This window comes from Aythya marila (genome assembly GCF_965140915.1).
Source record: "Aythya marila genome assembly, chromosome: 6".
NCBI lineage: Eukaryota > Metazoa > Chordata > Aves > Anseriformes > Anatidae > Aythya > Aythya marila.
Window position 1 is genome coordinate 31,027,079 of NC_139047.1, and position 16,982 is coordinate 31,044,060.

The 16,982-nt window shown below is 38.3% G+C and overlaps 1 protein-coding gene across 1 annotated transcript; it reads left to right on the top strand.

Moving 5' to 3' along the window:
• The first annotated feature begins 5,309 nt into the window (after window positions 1–5,309).
• On the top strand, window positions 5,310–16,516 carry DDX18 (DEAD-box helicase 18). The gene is made up of 14 exons (XM_082762951.1): window positions 5,310–5,511; window positions 5,645–5,833; window positions 7,041–7,181; window positions 7,700–7,835; window positions 8,290–8,390; window positions 8,499–8,698; window positions 8,784–8,898; window positions 9,803–9,942; window positions 10,775–10,936; window positions 11,926–12,078; window positions 12,643–12,756; window positions 13,586–13,642; window positions 14,700–14,877; window positions 15,453–16,516. The coding sequence occupies exons 1-14, from the start codon at window positions 5,394–5,396 to the stop codon at window positions 15,593–15,595; spliced, it is 1,947 nt and encodes a 648-aa protein (XP_082619077.1). The 5' UTR covers window positions 5,310–5,393; the 3' UTR covers window positions 15,596–16,516.
• Window positions 16,517–16,982: the final 466 nt, after the last annotated feature.

Here is a 16,982-nt window from a genome sequence, read left to right on the forward strand (position 1 = left end):
GAGCTGGAGGACCGGGATGGTGGGGATGACAAACTCCCAACTGACCCTGAACGTGTGCGGGATTTGCTACTCCACCTGGATCCCTACAAGTCCATGGGTCCGGATGGGATTCATCCCCGGGTGCTGAAAGAGCTGGCGGATGTCATCGCGGAACCTCTATCGATTATTTTTCAACGATCCTGGGAATTTGGAGAGGTCCCGGTAGACTGGAAGCTGGCAAATGTTGTGCCGATTTTCAAGAAGGGTCAGAAAGAAGACCCTAGCAATTACAGGCCTGTCAGTCTCACGTCAGTGCCTGGTAAAATCATGGAGAAGTTGGTTCTCGGACTTATTGAGGCGCACCTGGGGGACAAAGCAGTCATTGGTCCCAGCCAGCATGGGTTTGTGAAGGGTAGGTCCTGCCTAACTAACCTGATTTCCTTTTATGATAAGATCACCCGTATGGTGGACCAAGGGAAACCAGCTGATGTGATTTTTTTGGACTTCAGCAAGGCTTTTGACACGGTTTCCCATAGGATCCTACTGGACAAAATGTCCACCATACAGCTAAATAAAAACATCATACGATGGGTGAGCAATTGGCTAACGGGCAGGGCCCAAAGGGTTATGGTAAATGGGGCTGTGTCAGGCTGGCGGGCGGTCACCAGTGGGGTCCCTCAAGGCTCCATTTTAGGGCCGGTACTTTTCAATATTTTTATAAACGATCTGGATGTAGGAATAGAGGGTATTTTGAGCAAGTTTGCTGATGACACCAAACTTGGAGGAGTTGTGGACTCAAATGAGGGCGTAAAGGCCTTGCAGAGGGATCTGGACAGGTTGGAGAGCTGGGCGATCACCAACCGCATGAAGTTCAATAAGAGCAAGTGCCGGGTCCTGCACCTGGGACGGGGAAACCCTGGCTGCATGTACAGACTGGGCGATGAGACGCTGGAGAGCAGCCTAGAAGAGAGGGATCTGGGGGTCGTGATAGACAGCAAGTTGAATATGAGCCAACAGTGTGCCCTGGCAGCCAGGAGGGCCAATCGTATCCTGGGGTGCATCAAGCACGGCATCGCTAGTAGGTCAAGGGAGGTGATTGTCCCGCTCTACTCTGCGCTGGTGCGGCCTCACCTCGAGTACTGTGTGCAGTTCTGGGCACCACAGTATAAAAAGGACATGAAACTGTTGGAGAGTGTCCAGAGGAGGGCTACGAAGATGGTGAAAGGCCTTGAGGGGAAGACGTACGAGGAACGGCTGAGGTCACTGGGCCTGTTCAGTCTGGAGAAGAGGAGGCTGAGGGGGGACCTCATCACAGTCTACAACTTCCTCGCAAGGGGTTGTCAAGAGGCAGGAGACCTTTTCTCCATTAACACTAGTGACAGGACCCGCGGGAACGGGGTTAAGCTGAGGCAGGGGAAATTTAGGCTGGACGTCAGGAGGGGGTTCTTCACAGAGAGGGTGGTTGCACACTGGAACAGGCTCCCCAGGGAAGTGGTCACTGCACCGAGCCTGTCTGAATTTAAGAAAAGATTGGACTGTGAACTTAGGCACATGGTCTGAACTTTTGGGTAGACCTGTGCGGTGTCAAGAGTTGGACTTGATGATCCTTAAGGGTCCCTTCCAACTCAGGATATTCTATGATTCTATGATTCTATATCTATGTCCTTATATATCTATATCCACACCACTTACATCAGTTCAGGTAGCTAATCCTTCTCTTCCAAAGTCCAGGTTTTAGAATTATATGTCTCAAGTAAGTGGGAAATTTGATTATTTCTGGAAACACGCTTGCATACATGTACAGATCTTTTTTGCATAACTTAGACACACTTGCTTAAAAAAAATAAAAAGAGCTATCTGTCTATACGATACTTGATTTTCAACCCAGTGCCTGTCCAGAATGTATTAGACATGACAAATAAATTTAATCTAACAGGGAAAACTGTAATCTGTAAAAATGAAAATATGCTTCTGAAAGGTGTGTGGCTGCAAGCAATAAAAATACTAGTTTTTTAGTTCAACATTTATAACTCAATGGTGCAGATGTTCACCAGTGACATTGTTGATGGTTTGTTTGTTGTTGTTTTTTTTTCCATAGCCAACCTAAGACACACAAAAAAATATTTTTTCATCAATTCTACATTTTGAAAATCAAGCCCGTCAGCCTTAACTCAGCAATGTATCACAACTTGAAGTATCCAAAAATGACTATGCACTTTTGTTTCATTGTCTTTTCTGTATGAGATTTTGATAAATTAGCACTGTGTATCTGAATTTATGCAACTGAAATCAATGATCACTTTCATGTTGCATTGTTAATCAAAATAAATAAGTTAATGGTAAGTGGGACAAAAGATTTCAAATTTGGCTTTCATGATGAATTTACTCTGGGAGATAAACTAGTGCCATCGACAGCACATGAAGGTATTAAAACATTTATCTTCAGAGAAAAATCCAGAGGTTCTAATATGAACTTCTTAAGCTCCATAAAGCTTAGCTAACCCAAACGTGATTCCCTACAAATCTGCCTGCAAGATCACGTGTAGAAAATTTGAGATATTTTGACAGCAACTCAATAATGACTTGAGAAAATCCTATTGTTGGTAACGATTGCCCAACAAGTCAAGCAACTACAAATGGACCTATTGGACAGAAATGAGACTTATGTGCCACTGGGAATTCATATAAAATCTAAGAAATGCCAAACTTCAGAGAAAAATATTGAGATGAGTTAGTGGTTTAAAATATTGTCTGGACCTGTCATGAATAAATTATCATTATTGCCTTCTGACTCTCTTTTTTGTGACTTTCTGCAGTTCCTTCTTGAAGAAAAAGAACAAAAACAAAAAGAAGGAGCTCATAAAATATGTTTTGAAATCTCCAGCTAAGTACACTTTGCAAACTCTAAGCAACAACTTTTACAAGATGCTGAGACAAAGCTATGTTGGAGCACATGATAGTTAGCAACCTAATGGGACCTAATTTCCAAATTTCCATACATAATGCACTGACATCTGTTTACACAGATGAAAGATCATTGTTTCTCTTCAAATGCATTGAAGTTTTCCTTGTGCTCCATGCTTTTATTGAAAAGCAGTAAAATCGTGTTATCACATGACTGGTGCAAAGCCAATATATCCTGCTCGGCAGGCTCTAACATACCTTCTCAGGAGCAGTTTTGGGCCTCGTGCCACACTAATGCAATTTCACAAAGACTTGCCAAGCCAGCTGGGACCCAAAGTGGAGACTCACTAAGGAGAGTTCTTTATGCAGGGTTTTACTATACCAGGGTTTTCAGGTCCCAATTCTTGGCAGATCTGGAGGTGTGATGGTGCAGGTGAAAGCTAAATGGTGGTGATCCTGGCAGTACTGGTTGATATATGAACATGTGGACCATGTAATGCCTGAAGGACATCGTGTTCTCTGCCCTCAGTGTAAATATTAGTGTCAGCTCTCTCCTGCCCAGATTTTTAATTCACTCTATCTGCACAACAAGCATATTCCAGCAATGAACACTGCCTGGGTTAAAAGTGCATCCAAATAGTAAATCTAACCACAAAACTATAAATCAGTACAGGCTAGGAAGAACAAGCCTGTAGTTAATTAACAATGTATTTTGTAGATACAATATAAGGTAGACAGGGAGAAAAGAAGGAAATATATATCCAGAACTTAAATTACATGACTTTCAGCAAGAAAATTTTACTTGCTTAAAATTCAGCCTTGAACTGACTTCCCCTGGAGTTTTAAACCAAAAGCCTTTCTTGCTGAGGATGGTTCCATTATTTCCAAAACACAACTGAGGGAGATGAGTTATTCTGTCAGTTTAATAAACCAGCAGCCAGACGCTTTATCCAGTCTGTCAAAGTTTGGACATGGTCACCTTTCCTGCTTCAGAGTTTCAGTGACACAACTTTAAGTACAGCATCTCAAAAACTAAGCTACAGACCATACTTTTCAAACTGTCCGGAATGTCCCAACAGTGAACACCTGTGAACTTTTCTGCAACTGAGGTGCAATGCCCCACAACCATGGCAACTACTTGCAGTTATGAAATATTAACAATTCAGAATGAAAGGAAGCGAGATATGGATTAAAACAGTAAAAATGTTTTAACATGGGGTATACTGAAGTCCGGTTTACTCTTCAGTTCCTCTTGTTGAAGCTGTTCATCTTTGTACCTGGGAAGGAAAGTGACCTAGTGAAAGAATTAGCCAAGCAGACATATTGCTTTCAGTTTCTGCTCAAAATAAATAAATAAATAAATAAAATAATAATAAAAACATGGTTTTGTTATTTTGTTTTTATTCACCTGCAAGGTTCCTGTTTCACGTATAAAATGTAAAAGTGTTACAATTTTAATTTGGCTTGGTCTTCATTCAGTGTTGCTAGACATCACATAGAATCAGGGACATCTTTTCTTGCTCCAGCAATGCCTGCTTAGAACAATTTTTCTTCTCTGGTCATACTTCCTCCTCCTTTCACAAGCTTTTCATAAACAATATTTTTTTTAGAATTGCAAATGCCTTATAATTTCTCTGTCTTTCTCATGCCTTTATAACACCTTCCTTTCTAAAATTTCGCAGATAATGACTCATATTGTCATTGCAAGGCATTCATACTGAAGAAAAGTAGCCATCTGTCATGTTTCTCTTGTGAAAGCCTAGTAACTATTAGTAATTTGAATGTAGGTATATTGTTAATAAATAAAATAATTTTAAAATGTTATGTATCGTCTGGTGAAGTTCTGACACAATAATGATAATAGTAATAGTCATCCTGGTGACCCATATGAACACATCAAGATAATGATTACAGGTGATGAAGAGCGAGTTTTGTTTCATCTCTGACAGCAGTAACTTTAAGATAAGATGTTATATGCAATAAACACTTCGAAATTAGTAGAGTAATAATTCTGCAGCTCAAATCTGCTTTACAGCGAGTTATTGCAGGCTGAGCATTACACAGCTTGCAGCCGTTCAAATTTCTAAGACCATAGCAGTCATTGGCTTGAGAAACCACAGCAACCCGCTGTAAACTCCTGTGCTATTTGTGCCATCTGCTGGTCCCGAAAGATGTGAAGGGCGTTGCCAACAGCACAGATGGCAGGGGCTCATCCCCTTTGGGAGAGGATGGGGAGGCAGGAGGAGGAGAACGCTACAAGGGAGGAAGGCCGAAGTGCCCAGCACTAGGACTGGAGGGGCTGGCAGGGAGGTGTGGAGCCTCTCAGGGGTAACGGCCGGCGAGGAAGAGGAGGAGGAGGAAGAGGAGGGCCTAGGGAGCGCGGCGCTGCCTCCGCCGAGGCGCTGGGTGCCGCTGCGGGCCGCCCATCAGGCGGCGCGGGGCCGGGCCGGGTTAGGTGAGGCCGGGTCGTGCCGTGCCGTGCCGGGCTAACGTCCCCACGTGTGGCCGCCATGTCGGTGTCGGTGGCCGCGGGCAACCTGCCGATGCGGCTGCTCCGCAAGAAGATCCACAAGCGCAACCTTAAGCTACGGCAGCGCAACCTCAAGCTGCGGGAGGCCGAGCGGGCGGGTACGGCCGGGACCGGGATGGGGATGGGGACGGGGACGGGGACGGGGACGGGGACGGGGACGGGACCGCGGAGCCTCTCCCCGGCCGCCGGCCTTGCTCCGCCGTTTACAGCTTGTTTCCTTTGCCCTCGCAGCGCCTCCGGCGGCCTCGCTGAGCCCCCCGGAGGAGGAACAGGAGGAGGAGGAGGCAGCGGAGGAAGCCCCCGAGGCGGTGACCCCCGAGGCAGAAGCCCCCGAGGCGGCGGCGCCGTGCCCGGAGGGTGCCGGGGCGAAGAGGAAGAAGAAGAAGAAGAAGAGGAAGGCGGCGGCTGCTCTCGAGAACGGTGCGTTGTCTTCCTCGGTATGCCGGGATTCATTTGCCCAGCCTAAGTACCGCTGAGACATTCCCCAACAACAAAAAAAGCCCTCTTTCGGCTTTGTGCCCCTTCAGAGAGGGTGTGTTGGCTGTGAGAAGTGACCTGGTTGGGCTGATGCACGGTTTAGAGCCCTGGAGATCTTCCGTGGTGTATTTTTTTCAAGTAGAAGAAAGTAGCTGAAGATCTGAGGGGTGTCTGCATATACCTGGGAGCTGTTGCTGTCTGTGCCCAGCTGCTGCAGCTCTGGGCCCTGCCCTGGTGGCTGCCAGCACAGGAGAGCACATGCTGCTGGGTCTGGTGTTTCTGGTGGCGATTTCCCTTATGCACAAACCTAAAAGCACTGCCTTTTTTTGTCGTGTTTCTCTAGATTACACTGGTGAAATAGGTGATTATTACTCAATGTTTCTAGTGATTTCTGGAAAACAGATTTGCATTATTACGATATTTTAGGGATACAAGTACACTAATGAGTAAAAGGACCGCTCCTTATATGCTTTGCAAGAAATGATCGTAAAGAAATTGGATGGATAACTGGAAAACGCATCTTAGGGTTTTAACAACCTATCTGAAATTTATCTCTTCCTTCCCAATTTTTATTCTGTAAACATCAAGCAAAAGAGTGCAATAGCTGGTACCTTGCGATTTTTCTTTTTGCAAAGACAGAATTCTGAATGTGCATCAAAATACTTCTAATGGAAAGCTAGCTGTTACACAATAAGTAGAGAATAGGTCCTTATTACATTTTGCCTATATACTGCATTTATATATAAATACACTTTTGAAGCTTACATTCTCTAATCATTTATTCTAACTATAGTATTTGAACTCTAATATATACTAAATCAGTAGCAACCAACTTATTTTTTCCATAGAATCATGCTTTTGTCATTTCCCCAGAAAAAAAAAAAAAACACATATGGTATACTCTAAGTTGCTTTGGTTTACAATGCAAAGTGGATTGTGTGCAAGGAACTTGAATGAATGCCTTGCTATCTGCATCAGAAGGCTTCATGGAAACCTTGCCACCCCTTCTCATGACCCCTCTTACCTCATGACATTCATAGCAGTGATTTAAGGTCTAAAGAAAATAAGTCTGGCTCAGCTTTTAATGATGAACATGTTTTTCATATTCCTTACTGCGATTAACAAGTTTTCTGTAAAAATAACACCCTAGGTACAGAAACTAAAAAAGCAAAAACTGAGGAGGACAAGTCTGTGGAGGCAGAAGATGAAGATGAGAAGGATTCTGGAGAGAAAGAAGTGGAAGAAGAGGAGGAAGAGGATGAAGTACCTAGTTTACCGCTAGGTTTAACAGGTATCTTGTGTCCTCATTTTTCATAGATGTACAAAAATCCCAAGTTCTTAAGCTTTCTTCTAGAGCAAGTTGCAGTTTTCAGATATTTAATAAAAGTTACATGTTTGAATACAGGTAGCATGATGCTGACCGCTGTAGATCTATTTTTCAGTTACTGTTCTTTGAAATTTGCATTATATCTACGCTTCTGTTGGTCTTAAAATTACTAGTGAAAATCAGTTTTATAACATACACACACACACACACACACACACATTTCATTATGGAAGAAAATGTCAGTGAAATGGAGGTGTATGGCTAATAAATCAGAATGAGAGGCAGTGCACTCGTATACACTGTTAACAGTTGTCTGCAGTATTCCTAGGGACCCAGTAATACAGAGTATTTTGTCAACATCTAAGGATTTTGTGGTAGGAAGGAATGAGAAAAAATCCTTTTAACATCAGTTCTAACTGGGTCGTCTTGGGATAGATAGAGTTGAAGAAATAAGTTTGAAATTTGTTTTCCCTTCTCTTCAGGTGGTTTTGAAGACAATTCTTTTACATCCCTTGATGGTCTTGTCAGTGAGAATACATTGAAAGGCATAAATGACATGGGCTTTACGCACATGACAGAAATTCAGCATAAAAGTATTAAACCTCTTCTGGAAGGCAGGTAAAAAATGTGTTTTTAATAACTATATTGACAACAAATGTGGAAATTTTGCTAGCAAGATAAATACATGAGATGTGACTTACAGCTTTTTTTTTTTTATATAATTCTCATATTTTTAAAAATATTTTGTTTGTAAACGTTAATACAAGTTAAGAAATTGTATCTGTTACCTGTGAACAGATACTGAGGTAAGTTCATGGAACTTGCTTTGCATTTGGCTTTGAAAGCAGGAAGTCTGTTTTCATTGGCCTCTTGGAACAGTGTGTTGCACAGTCCATTGAGGCAGAGACCAATTGTTGTGGACCAGATCTGCCACAGATTTCTTAGTATTAGCTATACTGGCTTCCTTTAAGCTTTGTTACATTTTTACATTGTCAACATCATCCAGAATGGGATTGCTGTTTTCGCTGTAGGTTTAACTAAACGCTTCTTTTTGTAACTTTGTTTTATGTAGGGATATTTTAGCAGCTGCAAAAACAGGCAGCGGCAAAACACTTGCATTTCTCATTCCTGCAGTAGAGCTCATCTACAAGTTAAAATTCATGCCTAGAAATGGTAAGCTTTTTCTTCTTTTCATGGTTGAATCCCATTTGTCGATTTGACTGTAAAGGGGATTGGGTGAGTTTCTGTAACTTAATCTTGTTTGGTTGATGTCTGCTTTAGGAACAGGTGTTATTATTCTTTCACCTACTCGAGAGCTTGCAATGCAAACCTATGGAGTTCTTAAAGAACTTATGAATCATCACGTGCACACCTATGGTCTGATAATGGGGGGCAGTAACAGATCAGCAGAAGCACAGAAACTTGGGAATGGAATCAACATCATTGTAGCAACACCAGGAAGACTTCTGGATCATATGCAGGTAGGTAAAATACTGATGCCTAATACTTAATAAAACATAATAAAATACTTGTCCCTGTCTGACTCTCAATTTGTTAATCTTCTAGAACACTCCAGGTTTCATGTACAAGAATTTGCAGTGTTTGGTAATTGATGAGGCGGATCGTATCTTAGAGGTTGGATTTGAAGAAGAAATGAAACAGATCATAAAACTTCTACCAAGTAAGAAAAAAGTCTTTCTTGGACATTACTTGGCTAACATTTTGTCTTCTTTATGACTCAATTATTGTAAAAGAAGTCATTAATTTTTATAGTTCTGTAGGTGTACCTCAGAGTTATTGTCTTACTCTGTCTTTTTTCCTGATAGCTAGTATGCATTATTTTATTTAGCATCATTCATCTAAAAGACAGAGTTTTCTTAACGTACTTTAGGAATATAATTCTGTTCATATAAGATCCTTTTAGTTCAACACCTACAGGATCTCGTTCATCTTTCTATACCTGTTTTATTACCTACAATTTATTATTTCCTTATAAAACTTAAATATAAGGAAAAATGTTTTCTGGCTTGCAGTTGGATCTTTTATTCGTGTTTCCAAGAACAGTAGAAGCTTATTTCAGTGTTTACCTTAAAATTTGCTTTATCTTACTTTGATTTAGGTATTTCTTGCAATTGATATATAAAACACGATCTCAGAGTCACCAAGGCTCTTCCTTTAATTATCAAAATTCAGTAAAAAGCATGGAAGTAGTAAATAAAAAGTATGCAGCATGTTTTGGAAAACAAAAGTATTTTAATACCCATGAAAATGAAATCGATCTATAGTTAGAATTACAGGGTAAGTCTGTACCTAAACTGTTGTCTCTAAATTGAAGAGCAAATGCTAATTAACATTTCTCCCAGAGAAAGAATATCTTCTTTTTGCAGATAAAGATTTTGCAGATGGTAACACACTAAGTAAATAAAATATACAATGCATAAAGCAACAAAACCTGCTTTAGAAGATAAGCGAGGGAAAAAAAAAAAGAGAAGACTTGCTCAGGGAAGTTTGTAGCTAATGACGTTAAGGCCTTGATATTTGTGTTCTCCTTTTAAAAATAAGGCTTTCTTTTAAAATACTTTCAGAGCGCAGACAGACAATGCTTTTTTCCGCTACACAAACCAGAAAGGTTGAAGATCTGGCAAAGATCTCTCTGAAGAAAGAGCCACTGTATGTTGGGGTTGATGATAACAAGGAGACAGCAACAGTTGATGGTCTTGAACAGGTAAAACACACCTTACTAAAAAGGGTATCATCTGTGAACTTACACTGCCCTATATGTTTTTAAATAGGTTGTATAAATACTATCTTAGTGTTTAACATCCTACTGGGCAAAAGCTATCAGTTGCCTAAAGGGCTTTATTCACTCTACTAGCTGTAAGTTTTGTGCATCTAGTCAATGTTTGCAGGAAAGATGATAAAAAAAGTTCATTGGATAATAATAGTTAGTTACACTTTGCCATTCCTATTTATGTTATCTACTTAAGCTCCAGTTCTCTTTGTAATTCTGTTACCATGTTGCAGACTAGAAAATGCTATAGATTTCACTGTTGCTACTTCAAATGCCAGCTATATACAGTTGTACAGTATTTTTTGAGTGGTGTTTTAAAATGACTGGTAGTTACAAATTATATTTAAAGAGTAAACTTGTAGCAAAAACTGGATAAAATTCCTGAAATTATAAAGAATTTTAAGAAGCCTATACAGTAATTTTCATACTTAGTATCAGAATTCAGAAGTTCTTGAAATGGATTTTTATTGTATAAACCATTCTTCATTGAAATACTATTTTTTGAGAACTAGTGAAAAAATACTTCTCCATTGGAGAATTACTTCAAATCAGCAGAGTAAATTTTTGGCTGTAACTCTACTTCAGGAGTTTCATATAACATGGTGAGGGACAGGAAATATATCAAACGGTTTCTAACTGTATAGCTGGAAAATTAACTATTTGGCACATCTGTTTTGTAAGATAACAGCTCCCTGATTTAATTGTATTGGTAAAGCTAAAATGTGTTCCATACAACTTTGTTTGACACCATTTAAATAATTTCCAGGGTTATGTGGTATGTCCATCTGAAAAAAGATTCCTTTTGCTCTTCACATTCCTTAAGAAGAACCGGAAGAAGAAACTAATGGTATTTTTTTCTTCGTGTATGTCAGTGAAGTACCATTATGAATTACTCAACTACATTGATCTGCCTGTTATGGCCATTCATGTAAGTATTTTATACATAGATTTCATTTTTAATTAACCTGATAACACCTGTAAGTTGTTATGGATCTTTCATTTACCTTATTTATTTAATTTCAGTTTATAATAAACAGATACTCTGCTAACAAGATGTGCTGGTCTCGATTAGTTTGCAGAGGAATGAAATAAAATAAAAACAATGTAAGAGCACTGCAATGCTGTTAATCTCACTGTTTTCTAAATGAGGTTTGAATACTGATACTAATTTATCCTCTTGTGTGTAGCCCGTTTTTCTGTTTCTCTGCAAGAGGCTGCCTTTCATGAGAACCAAAACTCAATTTTTAGAGCAAAGTTATTATCAGAGGAAGCCAAACACTCGGGTCTTTGGAATGTCTGGTGTTGGGTGTTTTTTGTTGTTGTTTCTTCGTTTTGTTTTGCTTTGTTTTTTCCATAAGGCCAGGGTGATGTTTAGTTTTAGCATACCAATTCTGGCAGTTTAAAGGAGTATCTTCAGTTTTTATCAAAAAGACAAAGTTGTGAGAGTTGAGTGAAAGTTTATGAAATAATTGTAACTGACTGCAACTGTGCTGCTTGTTTTGGTTTTATTTTGTTTTGTTTTTTGCTGTACTTCAAGAGAGCTGTTACAAGTATGGGTTTGGTTTTGTTTTAATTGGTAATCTAATATACTCCTGGGTTTGCAAATATCCTTTTTCTGAACATTTTCAGGCATTTATGCAGTGCTTGTGAAAGTAATGCTTATGCAAGTGGGGTTTTAATGCCTTAGAAACATTAGCTCTGAGAGAATCTGTTGTGCAGACCTCTGCTGTTTGCTGTGGTAGCATTGCTTTTTAACCTGCCTGCTCCGTGTAAGTTTGTAAGATAGAAAGATGCCCTAAATATTTTTTTTGGTATGGGAAATGACATTTCTGCTTTCAAGCAGATAAACTTTTTATAGTTGACATTTCATCCTTAATGTGTGTGGGTTTATTATTATATTTGGTTGTTGTTTTTTAGGGCAAGCAGAAACAGACAAAACGTACCACGACATTTTTCCAGTTCTGTAATGCAGAATCTGGAATTCTGCTGTGCACTGATGTAGCTGCCAGAGGACTGGATATTCCTGAAGTGGACTGGATTGTCCAGTATGACCCTCCAGATGATCCAAAAGTAAGTTAAGGAAATAAAAAACTTTCAATTCCTAGCTACATATGTAGTAAAGAAACCTGAATCTTCTGTTCAACAGAGGTCAGGATTCAGCCAAGTTAGCATCTGGAAGCTGATTTCTTCCACTTACTCTAGCAGGATATGCTGCACCTAGCTGAGACTTCTGTTACATTTTTAAGAGTAGTTTTGTAAAACATTACTCTTTATGCTACTCAAGTAACTTAAAATCTAATCAGCTAAAAAACAAAACATCTATTAGAAGGAATATGAGGTTTATATATGCGTCCTTGAGTCTCCTGACAGCTTTTTCAATGGAAAATTGATTTTTATTTAAAAATTAGAATTCTCATTAGAGTAAATGTCCAGTGCAAACAAGAACAACTCAAATCTGGAAGGTCCTGACAAATATGTAGAGCAAATATATCAAAAGCAAAGTAAAATTTTCTGCTACAGGGCACTACAATTCTATTGTAGTGCCCTGTAGAACTACAGTTCTTCTGTGAATCTGTGTTATTAAATGCTTGAAAGACTGATTGGACTTACTGTTTTTTCTTCTCTGCAAAAAAGGAGTATATTCATCGTGTTGGTAGAACGGCCAGAGGTATAAATGGTAGAGGACATGCTCTGCTCATTTTACGACCGGAAGAACTGGGCTTTCTTCGTTACCTGAAACAAGCCAGGGTAAATTTCTGTAGACCTTTTTTTTTTTTTTTTTTTATTATGATTTCATAGTGCAACCAAGATTTCAAAAGGAAAAACTGTAATGATTAATGAAACACTTTAACTTTTAAACAAGAACTATTCTGTTGCTTAGAAAATATTTAACTGAACATCTGACTTTGTGCTGCTGACCTTAGACTCGAAAGTAACTATTGAGTATATTTATAGTTGCTTTGCAACTGTGTAGCTTGTGTTATTAAGAAATAAATTTCCTATGACCCATCATGGAAAGATACTGTGAGCTTGGCCAGTGCAGTTGTTATTTTTCTTTAGAAAGAAAATTGATAAATTTCAAAATAAAGGTAGCCTTCTTTCAAGTGTAGCCCTTTTAATATGGTAGAACTGCTCCTAGTTAGTCCCTTTCTATAGAGAGTTGTGTACAGTCCAGAATTTTGCCACTTGTAATTAATGTGATGTAGCTTCTAAAGGAAAAGCTAAAATGGTAAAAGTGTCATAATGCGGGTCTTCATGCTAGTTGAAAGGATGTGATAATACTGATATATTGGTGCAAAGGCACTTTATGAATGTATCTATGATAACAGGTAGCAATAGTGTGATTATTGCTTTGAAAAAAATGTCAAAAACCGAAAATAATTGTAGGTAATCTTTTCACTCATGAAAATGTCCTTGAACTTCACAGTTATAATTATCTATTAAGAGATATAGCTAAAATATTAAAAAGTGTTCTGTTATCTGACAGGTCTTATCCTATTTGTTTTAGGTCTTAAACACGTTAACTGTTTGTACAGTAATACATACATAATGTAGATATTTTCCTTGTTTGTTAAAGGTACCACTCAGTGAATTCGAATTTTCTTGGTCAAAGATTTCAGATATCCAGTCTCAGGTATGAAATGGCTTACTAAAGGTGCTCTGAACATTTGTATAACAATAATTTATGCAGATGATATAGTCTATTGCAACTAAAATTTAAAAATACATGTGCATGTTCAGAAAAGTTCCTGTAGGTGAGTATTCTGTAGTAAATCCTCCTGTCATATTGTCCCTATATGATATTACAGACAGAAAATGTTGTGAAACCAAATATGGATTTTAATATCCAGTACTAAATTGTCATCATTACATCATCTGAATTTGCTTGTAAGGATTGTTTTTTCATGTTATATTGCAAAATCATAATGATGTAAATATGCCTTCAGCTCTTGAATAGAATGTTCTTGTCCAGCGTACTAAACATGATGTTCCAGTAGCTTTCATTGAATGGTTGTGCATGTTCAGACTAATTCTGAATATCTTTGTCTTCTAAGATGATTTGCTCAGCCTTCAACATGTAAGAAATCCAGTACTAACACCTAGAAATGCTAGTGTATATATTCCAAATATATTTTTAACCTCCTTGATGGTAATAAAGCCCAGCATCAGCCAAATCTATTTTGTACTGCAGTGCTACAAAAATAGCAATGGAACACAAAGTTAAAGAGAATAACATAGATAGTTTTGTATATAAGAATTTTTATTGTTGTTTAGTTCTGTGAGTCATTCTTTTCATGAGAACTCTGTAAAATTTCTTTGTAATAAATTAAACTTGAAATAGCAATACAAGAAGTATTGAAGACAGGCTTTACAGAAAGAGAATTGTTGTTAAGAACAATTAGGAAATAATGACACCCAATGTGAGTTAATATTAGTGTGCCAAATTAGTGTACGCTACAAGTCAAATGAGACAGGCATCATAGTATAATTCCACTTCAGGCTCTTTCATTTTTCTGTTTATAAAAGCACTGTAACAGCAGAGTGCACGCATACATATCACAGTGCAGTCTTACTGAAGTGAGTAGTGAATGTCGCTGCAGCTTGCACAGTAAATAATTTGCTTGCACATAATTTATACAGTTGTTATAGCCATAATTTCATGCCTTCTGTTTTTCTTTCCTCCTCACCAGCTGGAGAAACTGATTGAGAAGAACTACTTTCTTCACAAGTCAGCCCAGGAAGCATACAAAGCCTACATTAGAGCTTATGACTCCCATTCTCTGAAGCAGATATATAATGTCAATAACCTGGATCTTAACAAAGTCAGCCTTTCATTTGGTTTTAAAGTCCCTCCATTTGTTGACCTCAGTATCCTTTACTGCAGTGTTTCAAAGCTGAATTCCTGCTATGCTATAGTACCTATGCTACTTCAAATTCTGGTTTTTGTTTTGTTTTGGCTTTGCTGTTAATCACATGCATGCATCATGCTCAAAAATGGTTTATAAAAGAAAATCCTAAATGGCAGTTTTTCCAGTTCTAGTGTTTACAAACATCTGTTTCAGTGCATGAACGTGCTTCAGTTGCTGCAGGTTAGCAGGTGCTGAAATGTTGCGTACATCTTCCAGGGTGCTGTTCTTCACGCACCATAATTTTCATTGAAAGGTGTGTAATTAAGTTTAATCATGGAATACTGAAATAGAGGGGCAAGGGTCCCTCTTGTCAAAGCTACCAGTGGGTAGAAGTTGAAGCAGTGATACTCTGGTCAAATTAATTCTATGGCTGGAGGAATAAAAGTGTTCATTAGAATGACAGGCACAACTTCAATTTGATCTGTAGTTCTGCAACTGAACTTTTTATATTAATGCTGTTACTTTTTTTTTTTCTCCCTAGTAAGTAACATTTCAAATTAGTTTTTTTAAGTTCTTTAACCCACAAAATTCCAGATGTGAACAGCAGCCAAGGCAGAAGGCTACAGAAAAGAGGCGGAGGTGGAGGATTTGGTTACCAGAAATCGAAGAACGTCCACAAAGCTAAAATCTTCAAGCATATTAACAAGAAATCAGACAATCGGCAGTTTTCTCGTTAATCCTGCATTCATTAAAATGGCTTGTTCTGTTGGAATAGACTGCCTTCACCAAAACTCTCTGAAGTAAAAAATTACTTCAATTTTAATCTGCTTTGTTGGCATTTTTAGGGAAATTTGTTTTTGTTTATAAGAACATCTTTCATTGCAGGAGGACTCTTTGGAAAGGAAAATAAAGACAGGTGGCCTGATAATTTTGCCATGCTTGTAATTATTTCAAGTTAATACTACAGATTTATTAAAACATATTTTCAGCTTTTTATAGAAAAAAATGCTTATTTACCCTTTTTACATGCACACCTGGAAATTGTTGGAGTAGATAGAATGCGGGACAGATTGCATCGTGAGGTGACTTGTGTTACAAGAGACTTCAGTATGCTGGGAAATGCAGAAGAGTTTATAGGTCTCTGGATAAAACTTATACAATGTAAAAAAAAAAAAAAAAAAAAAAGGATTTTTATTCACAAGAATTACTGCAGTTTTAGTGGTACAGAACTCTTTGTCCATCAACTATCCTGGAGAATATAAGAACATTCCTTCAGAACAGAACATGTCCTTTGAATCAAATTAAGACTGAGCTTGTAACTGTTTTAAGTCATGGTATCTGTATAACATACGGGATATCCAGGATTTAAAAAAAATATACATCAGAGACGTGCTTAGAACTGTTTCTCTTAATGTTATAATTAAATGGTAACATTCTAGTGAAATGTTTGGTTTTCTTTCATGGTCTGTTGAAATCTGAATTCACCTGTCTGGTAATGTCTAGTGTATTCTCTTAAGAATAGGCAAAGAAAAATAAGAAGCAGGTTGCTAGATTGGAAGGACTCAGCCCAGATAAAGGTGTGGGAATTTCATTCTTTTTTTTTTTTTTTAATGCTCCATAAAGTTGATGCAATGAAGCAAAGATACTTCCACAGGATTTAGGTGGTGAGCAGTAAAATTGCTTGTGCACAAGTAAAAAATTGAAGGGGTGTATAAATATCCTAAAAGGATGTTTTGAGGGAGAAATGGAAGAGGACCAAATGCATGTTGCAAACAGAACAAGTATGGACAGTAAGTGAAAAGAAAGCACAAGGTGCAGGAAAGTAGAGTAATTATATTACATATATTATTTTCAGGTCTCTACCACTGTAGAAGTAGATAATTAAGGGCGGGGGGGGGGAGGATAATATTTCAGGAATGTACATCCATTAATGCAGGAAAGGAATAAAGCGTCATAGAATCCAGAAATCGGGGCCCCATGTGATTTATTTTATTTTATTTATTCTGTTTTTATTTTCTTTATTCTGTATCATCCAGAATGTAAACCATGACTACTTAAGAATATAAAAGCAACTGTAGTTATTCCAATGTAAACTGAACTGTTACCCTTAGGTCTTTTGAAGTA

Bases quoted from the DNA above. Each gene is read 5' to 3' on its own strand.
- DDX18 (XM_082762951.1), top strand. From the start codon at position 5,394: ATGTCGGTGTCGGTGGCCGCGGGCAACCTGCCGATGCGGCTGCTCCGC. The intron at 5,512-5,644 runs GTACGGCCGGGA...TTGCCCTCGCAG, and splicing joins GCGGGAGGCCGAGCGGGCGG to CGCCTCCGGCGGCCTCGCTG. The intron at 8,699-8,783 runs GTAGGTAAAATA...TTAATCTTCTAG, and splicing joins GACTTCTGGATCATATGCAG to AACACTCCAGGTTTCATGTA.